Below are 17,516 nucleotides of genomic sequence, written 5' to 3' on the forward strand. Positions count from 1 at the left end.
ATTTAAGGATCATTGCAAAGAAGATAAGGCTGTAAAGTGACATTAGTAAGGAATTTGAAGATGCGATTTCCCTCAGTAATTTCTTTAAAAGGAAAACCCATGAAAACCTGATTTTTCACAGTGAATCTAAACAGCAGGGTTTGCGTCAGACTTTGCAGTGTATTACAGTTAATATTCAGTGTGGTGTGAGTCAGCAGACACACTTTCCTGGTAAGAACAGAGAACAGCCCTGCAGCCAAACTACATCGAGTTTATAAGAAATCAAGCCACAGCTGGAACAGGAGACACTTTGAGATCATTCTGAGCACACACAAAAAACACAATCCCTGCGTTCCAAATCAAATACTTTTTCTTTTTACTACACTACATACTAAAGTACAGAAGAGTTTTAGGGCCACAGACAGGAGAGAAAAACAAATCAGATAAGGAAGATTTTTTTTCATTATGTCGAGGAATGTCGAGATTAGAATAAAGACAAATACTCCAAAATGCTATTGGAGTTAGTGGGGGCATTTATGTATTTTCTGCATACTACAATTGACGTGCATGTATTGGGACATCCTAAATCTTTTTCTGGCATACTAAATAGTAGGGAAGTATGGGGATTGGAACACAGGGAATTTGTCGACATGAAACTGGTTAAGAAATATATACTTATTCTTATAGTGCAACAGTGAGTGCAAACACTCTGCTGAATCTGCAAAATCTTTATAGTTTTCATTTTTTAAGATTACATTTTTAAATTTTATGTTGGACATTTAGTCTTTTGTCAGAAGAGTGTTAGGGCAAGGGAGGGGGAAAAAAAGAGGATTTTTTTTTCATAACGCACTTCAATACAAAAGTGGGTTGGTGCCTTAAGTTGATCTGTGAGATGAAGCGTATGTAGGTCTATGGTTTGAGCAAGCCAGGGCTAAACTTTTGCTATTTGAAATGAAAAAAAAAAAAAAAAAAAAATTCTGCTGTGTTTATTGAAGTAAAATTAGACATTTTTATAGTTTGCCCAAATTCGACCTTTGCTCCAAAAAAGGGCCATGTAACTCAATTTGGTTCAGTTGAAGGCCTTCAGCCCGAAGCGGTTACAGCAGGTTGCTTTGTTTGCAGACAGTTTGCTATTTACACAGATCCAGAGCAACATGATCCTTCATTGAGTGAGAGGGTGAATGAATATTTATATCAATATTTACCATGTTTTTATATGACGATTTGACTCCAACTGCTGATAAGGGTAAGATCTAGTAGCTCCACTATGTCACAGTGGGGGTTTGCTAAAGAACATTGTAGTGAACAAGTCCTTTTTAACATTTTAACTTCTTCTTGCTACGGAATTATTTAAGACGTTTATTCAGAAAACTAACCACCAACCGAAATTCCATACTGCAGTTACATGCAACTATTTTCACTATGAAATAAAATAAAATGTTAAGACCATAGCTACGTTAATAAAGCTAATGTTAAAAATAATTTAGTAATGAAAAGTTCAGCTAATTTATTCACTTTATTTCCAATCCTCTTAAGATTTGTCAACTTTTTTTTTTTTTTCATTTAAATTAGAATTGCTGTGTTGCTTAAGCCTTTATATGACCTTGCATACTGTAATAGCATAGCACCAACAACAACATTCATAATAATGATATCGGACAGTATTGGCCGACATTCAAAAACCAGATATTGGCATTCGAACTGTAAAATTACCCTACAAGAAAAGCAAAGTCTGGGGAAAGTTCATTTAAATCAAACTTTATTCATTTTTCGTAAAGATCTCCAATAAGACAAATAAAGAAATTGAAAGTTGAAAGACAGTGATGAGACGGCGGAGGAAAGAGAACACATAAATAACAGACAGAAAGACATGGACAGAGTGAAGGAGGGATAAGTCTATTTACAGACAGACAGCCCACATCAGTAACACTGTGGGCGTTTTAGAGTAGTAGCGCTAATAAAGGGATTTAGCTAGCAGCGAGTGGTACAGCAGTCTGCTTGGTTTATCTACACAATGTTTCACTCCTGGTGAGCTCGGCTTTAAATCCAGTTCTGTTCTCAGCGCTATTTTTAAATACAACGAAAGCAAAAAAAATAATAAAAATCGTTTTAAACATACATGACCTTTTGTTGTTGTCATGTGACGAACAAAAAACTCATTACTGAAGAGGAATCTGATTGGTTAAAAAAATGATGCAGCAACGCTACACAAACTGCTCAGTAGTCACGGTGTCCAAGTACAGGGAATGGCTTAAAAGCATTAATGACATCTTAAAAATGAAGCGCACGTTTAACTAAGAAACATTAGGACGATTTCACCTGTGTGTGTGTGTGTGTGGATGTGTGTGTAAGTGGATGGCTGGGGGGGGGGGGGTTGGGGCGGGGCAGTGCGCGTGTTGCTGTATATGAACAATAGTGACAATATAATTTAACCTTAATGTGGTGGCTGCATGCATGGCCAATTAATTTAATATGAAAAAAAAAAATATGGGTGATGGATGGCGAAATGAAACTTATTTTCAAATGTGTAAAAAAACAAAGTGTGCGTCTCGGTAGCAGAGACTTAACGAAGCACAAGGCTTTTTCTCTCTTTCTTCTTCTTCTTTAACTTTTCTCTCTCCGTTTTCGTTCCTTCAAAACACAAACGTGCGTCATCCATTTTGTGTCAGACTCCATCTTTCTTTTCTTTTTCCTACTCGTTCTTCTTCTCCTTCTGTCGGAGCAGCTTGTTGATTTCCCTCTTGGCCATGCCGGCGTACTTTGTGATGATGCCGTGTTGGTTCAGACCGGGCAGGAGAAGAACGAAGCTCACTGTAGGAGAGAGAGACAGAGAGACAGACAGACAGACAGACACAGAGAAGAGAGAAGAAAAAAATATGGTGTCAACAGCTTTGCAGAGCCACGGGTTAAGATTTTATTTATGTCAGCGCTTTTTTTTTTTTTTTTTTTTAGAATGCTTGTCAAAAATCACTTCACAAAATCAGTGAATATCTCATGAGCCGCTACCTCTCCGTACTGAAGAAAGACAGCCAGTCTTAATACACAGCCTAGGGTCTGTAAAAGGGGGCATGTTGCTAGCTAGGATGGGCCCCTCCTTCATTAGATACCAGTTTACAGAGCCTAGGCTATGTATTAATACCAGATTTTTTTTTTCAGTGCACACAGTAGGGACAGGTAGTGTATGTGTAGGCATAGATCACAAGGAAATATCCAGAATCATGATCTACATTATTAAGAAAGTTATGATCCACATTTTAGGAAGAATTTAACAGCCTTTTCCTCTGTAGTCCTTGTATTTATCTGCGTTGCTGCTGCTTAACTTCTGACTCACTGCCAGGAAGCGAGGTAATGGTGGGCGCCAAAACAAACAAACACTTTCCAGGGCAGGGCGGCTACACAAGTATTTCCACTGCAGCCTTACACACACACACACACACACACACCACTGCCCCCTCATCAAACAGCATTTTAAAACACTTTCCCTGTGTTCCAAATCACATATTTTCTTTTTACTACACTACATACAAAGTACAGAAGAGTTTTAGGGGCCACAGGAGAGAGAAAACATTTCATTATGTCGAGAAATGTCGAGAATAAAGACGAATACTGCAAAATGCTATTGGAGTTAGTGGGGCATTTATGTATGTTCAGCATACTACAATTGACATGCATGTATGGGGACATCCTAAATCTTTTTCTGGCATATTAAATAGTAGGGAAGTATGGGTATTGGAACGCAGGGTTTAGCTTCAACACAAGCAGAGAAAAACCACACAAGTTTGACATTTGTGTTGACAAAAACTATCACTTCCGTTTTCTGTAATGTCATGAGTCTATAGAAGGTTTGTAGTTCATCACAGCAGTTAAACTTTAAACGGGGAAACCTCGACATTCAGTTCTGTGGTTTAAGACTAACAGAGCATTTCCGGCTTGTGGCTGATCTAACTTCCTTTTTAAACTTCTTCCTCTCATGTCGATGCAGGGCTCCAGACTAACTTTTTTCATTGGGTGCACCGGTGCGCCTAACTTTTTCATCTAGGTGCACCAGCATATATTTTGGGTGCACCAAATTAGTGCTGCATGAATTGGAGAAATGCGATTATAGTGGCCAATATTGCGATTTGCGACGCAATATAATAAATGGTAGGCTATTATGATTCTACTTTCTTGGTTTTCAAGGAAGATTTGAGAATATTGACAGCTTCGACACCTGATCTCAATTTAAAACAAGCACATATTAAGAATCAGTGAAAATATAAAAAATAAAGCTTCTACTAGGCCTATACTGTTTTCAAAATAATAAAAATTATAGTTAAAAAATGTAATAAAAAAAATAAATACTTCCCCATTAAAATAAATGCATTCCTCCAAAGACAATAGTCTCTATAAGCATTATCGAGTCTCCTTATCGATCCAGGTCTTTATCGATACCACTATCCATACTTTTCTATTATTTTGTTGAAAGATAACTGGTATTATTGCTTTAATTGCCCATAAGATGATCAGAGCTCAAGATAGGATGTTAAACAGGTCATAATTCCATAGTTAGGCTACTATCTATTTTATATTGCTGAAAAAACAAGTTTTTCACCAAAACTGTATTATTAAAATTTCTCTCCAAAAACCAAAAATTCTTTTTTTTTTGTTACATTTGAACACACCATGATGACCTTTTATTTACCTTTGCCTAAAATGTATATTACCGAGGTGACCTGAACACAACACATTTGACACCGTTAGCAACTTTTTTTTAAGCTAACTAGCTCTATATCACATGCTATATCCTGCCGATTTTAACATGGATTTGAAAACTGGATAACTATTTTTAACTGACAGGACTTTCTACACCGTCCGGTTGTATGATAACTACCGCTGCTTTGAATGACTGTTGATGCGCACGGTGCCGACTCTCCGAGCCCGTCTGCAGCAGCAGCTGTGCGCATTTTTTTAATTTTTTTTGGACTACAGGTAGACGGACACTGAGTTGAAGGAGTTTTTTTTCAACCCAAAGACAGTTCATGGTAGGCAACTCTTTTATATGCCTTTGTTTTCCGTCACAGTTCAGCGTGGATGCTGCTGCGCGTCGGCGTCCATGTTTGTTTGTTTACTCTGCTGTCGACTCGGCAACCGTCTTGCACGCCGTGTAGGTGCGCGCGCAGATACACACACACACCGACACACACCGACACACACACTGTCAGAGGGGCGCTACCAAAAAGACGAGAGCAGCAGTTGGAACGTATAGACACACGCGCGCACATTTATCCTACATTGAATCGCAATCGCAGCAGCCAATTTTGCGGTTATGTAATTGCACTAGCTGCTCACATCGCAATTAGATGAATCGTGCAGCACAACACCCAATATTACATTTAATATGACGTGATCAATTTCAGGTGCACTGGTGCGACCAGTGGAAATATCTGGTCGCACTCCACAGATTTTTGGGCGCATGTGCGCCCAAATTAGGCGCACTCTGGAGCCCTGCGATGCCTTGGATTTGTATCATTAGGATCGTGTAAAAAAGCACTTGTTTAAAACGGGAGGCTCACACTTGATGTTGGTGTGCAAAACTGACAAAATTGCTTAATGTTTAAACTACGGCAACATCAAAAACCAAACTAGATAAGGAAAAAAGCAAAAGCCAAAATGGAGTCGTATGTTCTTGTTTGACTTGGAAAATTACAAATGACAGAGGCGGCTATAGACCGATATTGAGGATACGCCAAAACACAATAGGTATCGAGATCAAAAGCAAACATACCCTGCGTTCCATACCCCATACTTCCCTACTATTTAGTAGGCCAGAAAAAGATTTAATATGTCCCAATACATGCACGTCAATTGTAGTATGCTGAAAATACATAAATGCCCCACCAACTCCAATAGCATTTTGCAGTATTCATCTTTATTTTTGGCATTTCTCGACATAATGAAAAAAAAATGTATTTGTTTTTCTCTCCTGTGGCCCTAAAAATCTTCTGGTTTTTAGTATGTAGTGTAGTTAAGAGAAAATGTGAATTGGAACGCAGGGATAGTCATCATTACCGAGACATCTGTTATCCTCATTGTACTGTAAACACTGTAGTTTCCACAGCACACCTTTAGTGCCATATCCTGTCTCCTGCAACCTCCCATCCGCCACGCTGCTGCCCCTCCCCCCTAACTACCTGGGCTATTTCCCTACATATGTAAACACGTCGCACATGGACAATCTGTTGATGTTTGAATCGCACTCAACTTCACTTTCTCTCACATGTTTTTATTTGAAATGGTTGTTCATTGTTCCAGTGCTGTTGGATTCAAACAAACTCACTGTCATTTTCACTCTAGTATGTGTACTCGACATCATTGTAAATGGAGGGTCACACCTTAATTGATTTTTCGAGGATAAATAAATAAATAAAATGTGTAAAATGCTCAAAGCGAGACCACAGAGCTCATTTCCTTTTTCGCTCTTTGTGAAGCATTTCAAGGTTCGGCCGTAGACTCACTGCCTTTCACTGTGCAGCACATAACAGATGAACAGCTGAGGCTTTGTGCAGAGACATGCACACATTACCACGGTTACCATGTGATAAGAAAAGGCCTCATACATTTTTAAACAGTTGGTGATTTCTTTTTACCATTTAGAAGTCACACCCCAAAAATCCTTGATCAATTTACTAACAAAGTCAGTGGTACCAATTTATTTTAATATATAAAATAGGACATAGATCCAGTCTTAACAGGTTTAATAATAAAAAAGATTCATAGAACAAATGCTGATTCAGAAAATTAGATTTATAACAAAATAGTTGTTATGTGAAATACTTACCGATCAAGTAGGTGAGGAACAGGTTGTGCACCTGCTGCCCGATCCAAGCCACCGCCAACAAGCTGCTGATCACTGAAGCAAAGTACTGAGGGGACAACAGAAGGGATCGTGTTACATTTACACACACACACACACAGCGATTTAGACACACACACACACACACACACACACTCAAACACAGCACATAGACACACATCATCATCATCACACACACACACAACTCAAACACACACCATTATACATTTATAACATTCACTCACATTACTGCAAATTAATGCATTTGATCCATAGCAGAACATTAGCTGATATATATATTTTTTTTTTTAAACGAACCAACCAAACCGTCATTTAATGAAATAATTTGATTGAACATAAGCTCTGACATAGTAACAGGATTTCTGTGAAAAACCGGGTTATGAGCCTGTAACCCAGTTTGAGGTTTGCTAAGTGGAGCAGCAAAGCCAAATCAGCTGAGGATATTTTTATCTGCCGCACAGAGAGAGAGAGAGAGAGAAAGCTCATCATTGTAATAAAAACACATAGGAAGGATCCACTTACTGCCGCGCTGCAGTCCATTTTAACCTGGAATTTTTATTCAATTTAAATGTTCCATTTCTATTCATTCGCTTTTAAATGTTTTATGTCTACGGTTTTGCTTTTCTAATGTGTATTATGTATTTTAATCTTCTTTGAATGGCCTTGTGTCTGGATTGTGCTATAGAAATAAACTTGCCTTGCCTAACACTATGGTATGGATAACTTTATGTCAGAGATTTACTTCCTTTGTGGGGGGGTGGGGGGGAGGATTAGCGTTTTATAAGCCCCTTTTACACATGCAGCCTTTTTACAGTAATGTGACAACATGTACACGCATGGTTGTGTGTGAATGAGATCAGAATCCATTTTACAGCTAAATTTCTTATGCAATTTACATTACAAGGGCTAGCAACATTACAGGGAATATGCAGGGAAGGCTGTAGTGTGAATGAAAGCGGAAACATCACCAGGAACGTAGTTATGTCCTTACGTCCGTGTGACTAAAGACAGCTAGGATGGTGTATTTAATCAGCGGTTTGTTTACAACTACACCGAACACAAACAACTTTAGTATGTTAAGCTCTGTTCTTTATAAAGGCTGGAAATTAGACAAACACCAGAACAAGAGAGCTCCTATACGTCTGCGCAGAGGACGAGACTGACAGTCAGCTGCCTTATTCAAGATTCTTCATAGTGATGACCTTGGCAGTGAAGGTGTGTAGGCGCTACTAGGTGTGTTAATTCCCCTTCATCTAGCACCACCTATTACGGGCATTGACAAGACATGTGTGAATCGGAATCAGCTTTATTGGCCATGTTTGTGTAAAAAAACAAAACAAAGGGATTTGACTTCGGTAACCATTTGGAAACAGGCACAACACAGGAATATCCCGGGATGGAGCTGCACATGTAAATATTGAAAATCTAAACTGTATTATTTATGTAAAAGAGCTTTATATTTTCTGATGTACCATTTTGGGTTTCTCCTCCTTGAGGGCGCAGAGACGCTTCCACCAGCCGACGATGCGGCGCTGCGTCTTCACCAGGTTTCCACAGATCTCATGGAAACGTTGCTGCTGCTCCGTGGTCCTGGGAACAGAGAGCGGGGGGGAGAGAAGGTTGGGTTAGAAACAAAACTAGTCATGTCAGTTGTTCATTTTGTTTAATTGTCTTTTGTTTGTGTGTTTGTTTTTCAGTTGTGCGCTTGTGCTCTTTAAAATGAGAAACCCAAAATAAACAAGTCAAAAAATAAAGAAATAATAATAATAGTTCTAGGGGGCGTTTGTGGCGTAGTGGGTAGAGCGTGCCGTGTACCACATAGGCTCAATTTTTTTTTCGCAGCGGACCCGAGTTCGAATCCGACCTGCAGCCATTTACTGTATGTTATCAGTGGTCTCTCCCCATTTCTACTCTATCTATTACTACTTGACTGTCAAATAAAAGGTTAAATACCTAAAAAAAAATATTTAAAAGTGCTCATTTTCAGCTGTTAGTATTTTTATTTGATTTTACTCCATATAGACCGTTTTATTAGCCTGGCATTCCCAGACCTGCCACTAGGCGCTGGCAAATTAAATTTGCTGCGCGTGTTGGTCTGGAGACGCTCCGTTGAAGCTTATCAAGACTACCAGAAATCTGGTATAACGTTTCAATTGGTTCTATCTAATATGGGCGCGCCAGAGCCCTTTATATGGTGCTCTGGGGAGGACGTAACCGGATGACGACAGTGACGTGCATGCGACGTCGAAGCTGTGATAGTAAACATCAAAGATGGCTGCGGATATGTTGTGTGAGTTTGAGACTGCTTTGGCCTCGACCCTTAACGAATTGGAAGACGGGACTCATAGCTTTCACTAGCAAGTAAGTGGAATGTTCTGTTTTGCCGACCGACAACGGCAAACGTTTAATTGAACAGTTTAACAGCTGTTCGCTAAACGAACGGGGCTTACGTCACTTGTGCATCGCTCTGATTGGTTGTAGTGCTATCCAACTGCGTGCAGTGGCATTTGAAATGCACGAGTAGGAGCCGCCCCTAGAGTTGGAAATTACTATTGATCGTCGCCAGACCCTCTATCGTTCAAGATATCAGGGTCAGGATTTCCAGGCTACCGTTTTATCCTTCATACTGACTGAATTTTAGGCAATCCATATTCAAGCTATGTGTTGTCCTTTGTTGTTGCTTATAGTGTGTATGCGTCCTTGTTTTATTGTAAAAAAAGCCTAAAATAAAAGTACGCAACAAAACTAGTGCTGCCCACTGAAAGTCCTTGAATGGAATCATCAATCTTAAAGCCCCGCAGCCGACTTAAGATTCAAGTCGAGCCGTGAGCGTTTTGTTTTCAGTCGGTGGGAATTACAATAAAACATGATCAAAGCAAAACACTGGCTGTCTTGAGTGAGGCTGGAGCTCAGTAGATAGTTCACTGTAACACAAGGCTGAAGAAAACCAAGATGTATTCAGATTTGATCACTAAAAACTAGTGCTTGTCATTAAAATAATACAATTTTGAGAGATTATCAAAATAGTTGCAGATTTAAATTTCCTTTCAAGTAACTAAGTGATTAATTGACTGATCATTTTAGATCTAAGGGACATAACACACACACTGAACAATCAGAAGAATTAGAGTTAACTGCATCAACACTACAGACTCTTCAGTCATCATGAAAGAGGGAAGTCAAAGCTGTTGCAAGTATTTCTCTTATGAGTCAAGCTTCTTTTTCCTTTTTTGCAAACAAGTGGGGATGGTACAAAGTTTCAAAATCTCACTGAACTTATGATTAAAGGTGCAGTGTGTAATATGACATCATCAAGAAAGTTCTACAAAGTTCTAGAATGCAACGCTCCCTGGGTAACCCCAACCCTTTTGAATAATAACAGAAGCTACAGTGGCCTTCAAGGACAAGAACAATTCTAAATTTTAAACAATGCACCTGATGACATTCCAACTATGACACTTTCAAGATGGCGGCACTAGGCCTTGGTCCAAAATATGCAGAAATATGGACGTATATGAGACCCTTTCTAAGGGAAAAAATAATAATTAAAAAAAAAATTCTCAGCTATTATGCACAAAATTAAATGTAGTTATGGATATTATAATTACCTTCTACAAAATCTGCTAGGAAATAAAACCCAAAATTCTACACACTGCAGCTTTAAGAGCTGGTGTGAATTTGTTTTTCAGGAAGTCTGTTTGGCCTCTACACACTGTCTGACAGAGCTTTTTATTATTTTTTTGGATGAATATAACGATCCACGTGTTATTTTTAATTTACGTGTGAAATCGAAGTGTAGCAACTTACATTTGCCTTCACTGCATACACTCTTACACAGCCGGACACACACACACTTCGTTCTTATCAGGGGTAACTATGGTAACTATCTTGGTTAGGTACTGTGAGTTCTAATCGTTTCCAAGGCAACCTAGCTTTACTTCAGTCAGTGTGTCTCAGCTGTTGCTCTCTTCACCTGTTTTTTTTCTTCTATATATTGCATCGTTGAGGGGAACTTGACAATTGTATTGCCAATGACTGCCCCACACACACACACACACACACACACCCCCACCCCTGCTGTAACTGTTGTGGATATGCCAAATTAATGTGTTGAATTGAATGATCAGTGGCCATTTGTTATATCCTTAGAACCTCCTGTAAAAGGTATGAAAAGGACATGATATAAAAGCAGTTAAGACTATGGGGCATTGGGGAAACTACCCTGACAGCGATGAGAGAGGATCCTTGACTGACTGTGGGGCAGTGGCCTTTATTTTCTGCTTAGCCATCGTTCACTATTTCTGTCTCTTGTTGTACAGGGGCCAAGCGGGGACGAGGACCAGACTAGGATAGAGCCATTTAAGACACACACACACACACACACACACCCTTTTTGGCTGTATCTGCAGTCAGTAGGTCTGAGCTACTCAGCATAATCTCAAAGAATCTTGATCACACTCCTCAGATCAATAGCTTCACTTTCTTGCCCTACATTTTATAAAACACAAAGCTGCCTTTTAAACCCAGGCGCGTGAGCTAACACACTTCCTCCATAACTAAACCCTTACAAACAGCTGGTGCATGAAACCTACTCACACTAGTGAAGTCACTATACTAGACTTACAAACTCTATACCAAATTTCAATTCTGCAAAGGGGGGAAAATTACCCAAAATGAAGGCTTCTTTCTCTTTTAAATATAGGTTAGAGTAATACAAATAAACTATATACAATACGAACTATTTGTAAGTCATCAGAACATAATGCAAATGTAGCTACACCCGTTCACAAAGGTGCATGACCGTTAGTTGACCTCACTGCCCTGAAATTATCTTTGCAAGTTGTTTCTACAAACACAAGCCTGTGTATTTAGCAACAGCCATGTTTATTTTCGTTGTTAAATCAAATAGAGTTGTAGTCTCAGGCTGCTACAGTTTGTATAGTTGCAGGGCCACTTTTCTCAGATTTAATCTGGGACTTTAAGGGAAATATAACGATTTGAAGACAGTATGGATTAGTCTCTAAATATCGACTTTTTTGACAACCCTAACTCACACTAATGAATGCAATCTGTTGCATGTAAAAAAAATAAATTAAAGTACCATATAAACCCTTACAGACAGCACATTTTAATGCCCTTGTCAGTGGAATGTGCGGTGTTGCAGAAAGCGCCAGGTCATGCTCTGCTGATGGAGGATTATATGTCTAGATGAAGCGTCTAGCTGAGAGAACAGACGTCGTGCCAAACTGAGGCTGTTACTCTATCCTGTCCTCGGTGTCTGGTTCTGTTCTGACCATCAGACACACGGCTGAGACACGTAGCCGCTCGCTAAGAGGCTACAGCTGGCTAATGTCAAAGCTACATGATGGGGGTAGGACATCGTTAAAACTGCCATGTTAAGACACAGTAAGACGTCATGTAGGAAATCGCTTATCCCCATAAGAAGTACTGATAAATGTGTTTGGCTCGCTCAATTATTCAAAGGGTAGAGGCTTTAGGCAGTTGCTAGAATACTAAAATTTGAGTTATTTACTTGACTTATCTGTCGCACAAGCTAGATTTGTCAAAGCTATATGATGCGGTTATACTGCCATATTAAAATACAGTAAAAAGTCATGTAGAAAAAATATGTTGTCTCCGAAATAAATATTGATTTTTTTTTTTAAGTTCAATTATTCATAAGGTAAAGGCTTGAGGCAACTGCTAGAATACTAAAGTTGAGTTATGTAGATGATGTCGCGCAAGATTTAGATTAGCAAGATTTTATGGCCTATAGCTAGCTGTAGGTATCGCAACACACACACACACACACACACACACACCACCTTTCAAACACCATGACTTAACATAAGCAGAGTTACCTTGAAAAAACTGTTATGTTGTTTATATCATTAGGTAGGATAATGTCTTTGAGTGACCTCCAAAAAAGCACTTTATAATATAAATACTTTCAATTATTCGTAGTAGTAAATAAACATAAATGGACTCCACTTATAAAGCTCTTTTCCCTGGTTTTTCACAGACTCAAAGCGCTTTACATTGTTTCGTACACATTCACCCAATCACACACACATTCATACACCGATAGCAGCAGCAGCTACCACGCAGGGTGCAAGCTAACTATCGGGAGCAATTTGGGGTTCAATGTCTTGCCCAGGGACACTTCGACATGTGGCGGGTAGACGGGGGATCGAACCTCCGACCCTGCACTCCAGAGGCGACCTCCTTACCCACTTCGCCACTGCCGCCCCAACATGTTTTCGCCCCCATTATAGAAAAGCCATTTAATCTGTTTTGTATCCTCAGTGTCTCACCACTTATTGGAGCCAAAGACTCTGGGAGCGAGAGTGGGGACCAGATAGTCAGCCAGACACAGCAGCATGACGGAACAGGAGAGTCCAGTCAGCACAGACGGGTCCAGATAGTAAACCATCCTACAGAGAGAGAGAGACACAGAGAGAGAGAGAGAGAGAGAGAGAGAGAGAGAGAGAGAGAGAGAGAGAGAGAGAGAGAGAGAGAGAGAGAGAGAGAGACACACAGAGAGAGAGAGAGAGAGACAGAGACAGAGACAGAGACAGAGACAGAGAGAGAGAGAGAGAGACAGACAGACGGAGAGAGAGAGAGAAACAGGACGTCAGGATTAAGAGACAGTTTCTGCATCCACACAAATGTCAAAACATTTTGTGTTTTTCTATGCTTGTGTTGGAGATAAACCCTGCGTTCCAATACCCATACTTCCCTACTATTTAGTAGGCCAGAAAAAGATTTAGGATGTCCCAATACATGCAGGTCAATTGTAGTATGCTGAAAATACATAAATGCCCCACTAACTCCAATAGCATTTTGGAGTATTCGTCTTTATTCTTGACATTTTTCGACATAAAAGAAAAAAAATACTTCCTCATCTGATTTTCTTTCTCTATCCTGTGGCCCTAAAACTCTTTTCTTTAGTATGTAGTGTAGTAAAAAGAAAGAGTATGTGATTTGTAACGGAGGGACTGAGCAAACATTTCATGCATGAGTCAAGAAAAACCTGTTGTTCATTTTTCAGTTATAGTGGATTTCAAAATAAAACGAATACAAAAGCTCCGGGAACTAGACTGACTGACTGAACCAGAGATTAAGAAGTAGGGTGTGTACACTTAACAGTCAGAAACTTTATTGTCTGTGATGACAGTAAATCGTCTTGGTGGATGTGGCTCAACATTACGTTCCTAAAAACTGAATGAAACACCTAAGAAAGATGATTTAGACAAATAAAAAAAAGTTACAATATACCACTATGTTCAAAATGGATAAATGTTTACATAAGGAAACAAGTTATGCTGTTGGTATTCTAGTCTGAAGTGAATTATTCATCTAAAAAGTAAAAAAAAAAAAAACAGAAAGTAACAAACTAATATAATAAAAGCAAGTAATCTGGTTTAATCTACATTGTTTCCTTCTTCAGGCTTCAGGTGTGGTTAAACTGTGGAATGGCTTAACATGACCTTCATAATAGAGCTTTAAAAAAAAAAAAAAAAGGTACAGTGTGTAATATTGGAGAATGTTGGCATTATCTAGCGGTGAGATTCTAGATTGCAACGCTTCCTTGCTTAAAAATGGCATCATCCACCACTGCTTCAAGTCTTTCCACAATATCAAGTGATGAGGTGAAGATGTATTTAGTTATTTATTCTATAGTACTTCTTCTTCTTGGTCTTCCAACAGGTGCATTTCCCCAGGACGCCCACTATATATAAAAACATTAAAGGCCGTTAAGTTAGTCTGTTCTACCCTTCACATGGCAGAGCAACATGGCGGCTAGCTGGCTACTGTCATTGTCAAGTGATTAAACCCTTATTAAAAAAACACTAATACAATTTTTATTTTATTTTCTGAAAAATGCCAAGTTCCTTTGACTACTGCAACTTTCACTCAACTGTGAACTTGCTTTTGAACTAATACTGTAAGACGTACGTAGCACCTGGGGCAGGTCAGAATGCAGATAATGGTAGGTTTTGTCTCATTCCTGAGAGGCAGGACATGTGCGCAATGTGAAATATGTGCCCAGCTGTGTGTGTAAGTCTGACGCAGCACACAAGAAAAAAGGTGCTATGGAAAATAATTATATTCAAGCTCAAGCGAAAACTAATTTGAATTTAAATGAACTGCGATGCAAATATCTTTTGGAGAAAATTATTGCAATAAATAATAATAATAATATTTTTGTCACGTTATCAAAGGGTTGCATATGTCAAGTGTATCTCTTGCTGTATTAATAAAAAACATTTTTTAATAAAAATAGAAAGTGAGGGGGCGCCCTTAGCTCAGTTGGTAGGGCGTCGCCCCCATGGGCCTTGGCCAGCAGCGGACCCGGGTTCGATTCCAGCCCGCGGTCGTTCTCTGCATGTCACTCCCCTCTCTGCCCCATTTCAACTCTGTCTCTACACTATCAATAAAGCATAAAAATACCTTTAAAAAAATAAAATAATAGAAAGTGTCTCACATGAAGATTAATGTGGTGGCTCCCATCAGTGCTCCGGGGAACCATGGTTTCTCCCAACGAACGACGCGATCCCCGATGAGAATCACCTCGCCCCAGCCCTGCAGCTGCTCTTCAAGCTGGGCCGTCTCCTGAGCCTGGAGGCAACAATAATCATTACAACCAAACTAGCAATTTCTTTACTTTACCCTATTGTATTTTAATGTAAGGTGGCCAGCCTTTATAAAACCTTTGGGGTTTCTTTTGTCCCACCCGTTCCTTTATGTATGTCTGTGCATCATTTTGCCATTTTAATCTTTTGTTATCTGCACAAATAAAAACTACAATAGCAACAAACACATTAGATTGATGGTCAAACTGACAGAGGCCTGATTTTAATTGGTTCTAAATCTGTTACTTATTAAATACACATGCATCCGCCCCCATCTTTCAAAATACACCTTTTTCACAAAGCGCTATATACATCCGATGTATTATTAAAACCTAACTAGCAACAAACATTAGATTGATGGTCAAACACAGACTGAGGCGTGATTTTAATTACTCCTTAATCTGTCTGAATATGCAGTCTACAAATCAGGCACTGCAGTATTGTGTCGAAAACTGTTCTCCTTTGCAAGAAGTGATAAAGTATTTGTATAGGTCTCAATTACTTTGTATGCAAGGGTTAGGGGTAGCAAGGTTTAATTTCAAGTTTTAGTATTTATAGTATGAGTTATAGTGTGAGTTTTGTATTCTCATTTTGCAAATATGCATTTATGCTGCTTCTGGCTAACAGAATTGCCTTGGGGGAATCAATAAAGTAGCCATCTATTCCCCACATGCAGTAACCTTTCACCCAGTCAGAAAATGAATTGAATGCAATATCCGTTTCCCTTTAATGCAGAAGCAGATCCGTTATTTAAAACCGTTGCTTTAACAGTATAGTTTGTTACCAGTTTGTCAATTCTACTACAGTCAAAATCATCATTAAAAAAGGTAAGACTAGGACAAATTAAGATACTGGTAGTTAACACACACACCTTGCCAGGCGTTTTCCACTGAAATGTTAAGGTAAACCAATGGTAAATTCGTATGATTAGTCGTAATTAAGAGTTAAAAAGTGGAAATTATGAGATAAAACATCATAATTATGATATGAAAAGTCGAGATTACGATTAACATTGTGGACATTTTTAATATCAAGGTAAAAGTTCTCATCCTATTTTAGTTTTACTAGCGGAAAGGACCATCCATACTTTACACGTTATCGTCTCAATAATTTGAAATTCTCAAACCTGACAACAGTTTTTTCTTCGATATTTATTTAAAGCCATCTGTGGTTAATAGCTCGTTATATTTATACCAACGCAATGTTATCTGAATTCAAATTAAAGACATTTTAAAACATAGGTGTGTGGGGTTTGAGGGTGTGTGCCAGGCAGCGATAACGGTAACTTCCAGTGCTGATATGACAGTGCAGTATCTGCCAACATTCAAGAAAAAAACTGGAAATTACGAGCGCTAACCACACATTTCACAAGGCCACGTCGAGTAAAAATGTCTTAACTTGATCTCCTGATGTTAAACTGTGATTAAAATAGCTTAAAACAGTCGTTAAATGTTACAAAGGGAAACGTCAGTACTGAAGCTAGCAAAGGCTAACTAGCTAACGTTAGCTGCAGTCTCCGTCACAACCAATTTGACGTATGGGTCGGATTAATACTCACGAGGATATTCGCGCTTTTGTTGTCTCCTTCAGCCATCGTTACTACTAGAAAAACAGCGTCCAAACGGTTTTATATATTGTGGATTTCTTTGTGTTATTTAATGTTGGGGAAACGACCCACAGAGCAGCAGCAGCAACACGCGCGCCTTCCTTTTTTCTACTGACTTCAGCGTCACTAACCGTCGGATTTTGACAGCACGCTCTTTATATGAAAATCTACGTCACACTCCGCCCCGTGGAACTCTGGGAAATAGAGTTTTTTGTTCGTTATTCCAAAATATGAGTTTAAATTTATCGTTTTCAAATACAAGACAGTACTTTTTAGATCACTTTAAATGTTTTAAATTATTCTAAGCAGCATATTTATACGGCTCCGTGGTTAACAATATTAAAAACACCTTATACAATGACAAAAAAATGGGATCTGTGAATGTATTGCAACATAAATTACTTTAACGAGGTAGTACATAGTTCAGGGCAGGCACATCATT

The 17,516-nt window shown here is 39.0% G+C and overlaps 1 protein-coding gene across 1 annotated transcript; it reads right to left on the reverse strand.

Annotated features, from left to right (window-relative positions):
• Window positions 1-1,721: 1,721 nt before the first annotated feature.
• Window positions 1,722-17,185, reverse strand: arl6ip1 (ARL6 interacting reticulophagy regulator 1). Its single transcript, XM_080043325.1, has 6 exons — window positions 17,027-17,185; window positions 15,321-15,454; window positions 13,147-13,266; window positions 8,305-8,422; window positions 6,797-6,881; window positions 1,722-2,790 (listed from the first exon to the last, which is right to left on the reverse strand). The coding sequence occupies exons 1-6, from the start codon at window positions 17,060-17,062 to the stop codon at window positions 2,672-2,674; spliced, it is 612 nt and encodes a 203-aa protein (XP_079899451.1). The 5' UTR covers window positions 17,063-17,185; the 3' UTR covers window positions 1,722-2,671.
• Window positions 17,186-17,516: the final 331 nt, after the last annotated feature.

This window comes from Ammodytes marinus, assembly GCF_949987685.1.
Source record: "Ammodytes marinus genome assembly, chromosome: 16".
NCBI classification, from domain to species: Eukaryota; Metazoa; Chordata; class Actinopteri; order Uranoscopiformes; family Ammodytidae; genus Ammodytes; species Ammodytes marinus.

Excerpts from the sequence above, each read along its gene's own strand:
- arl6ip1 (XM_080043325.1), bottom strand. The coding sequence starts at position 17,062 with ATGGCTGAAGGAGACAACAAAAGCGCGAATATCCTC. Across the intron at positions 15,455-17,026 it reads ACAAAAGCGCGAATATCCTC|GCTCAGGAGACGGCCCAGCT; the intron begins GTGAGTATTAAT and ends TGTTGCCTCCAG. Across the intron at positions 8,423-13,146 it reads GTCTTTGGCTCCAATAAGTG|GACCACGGAGCAGCAGCAAC; the intron begins GTGAGACACTGA and ends CTCTGTTCCCAG.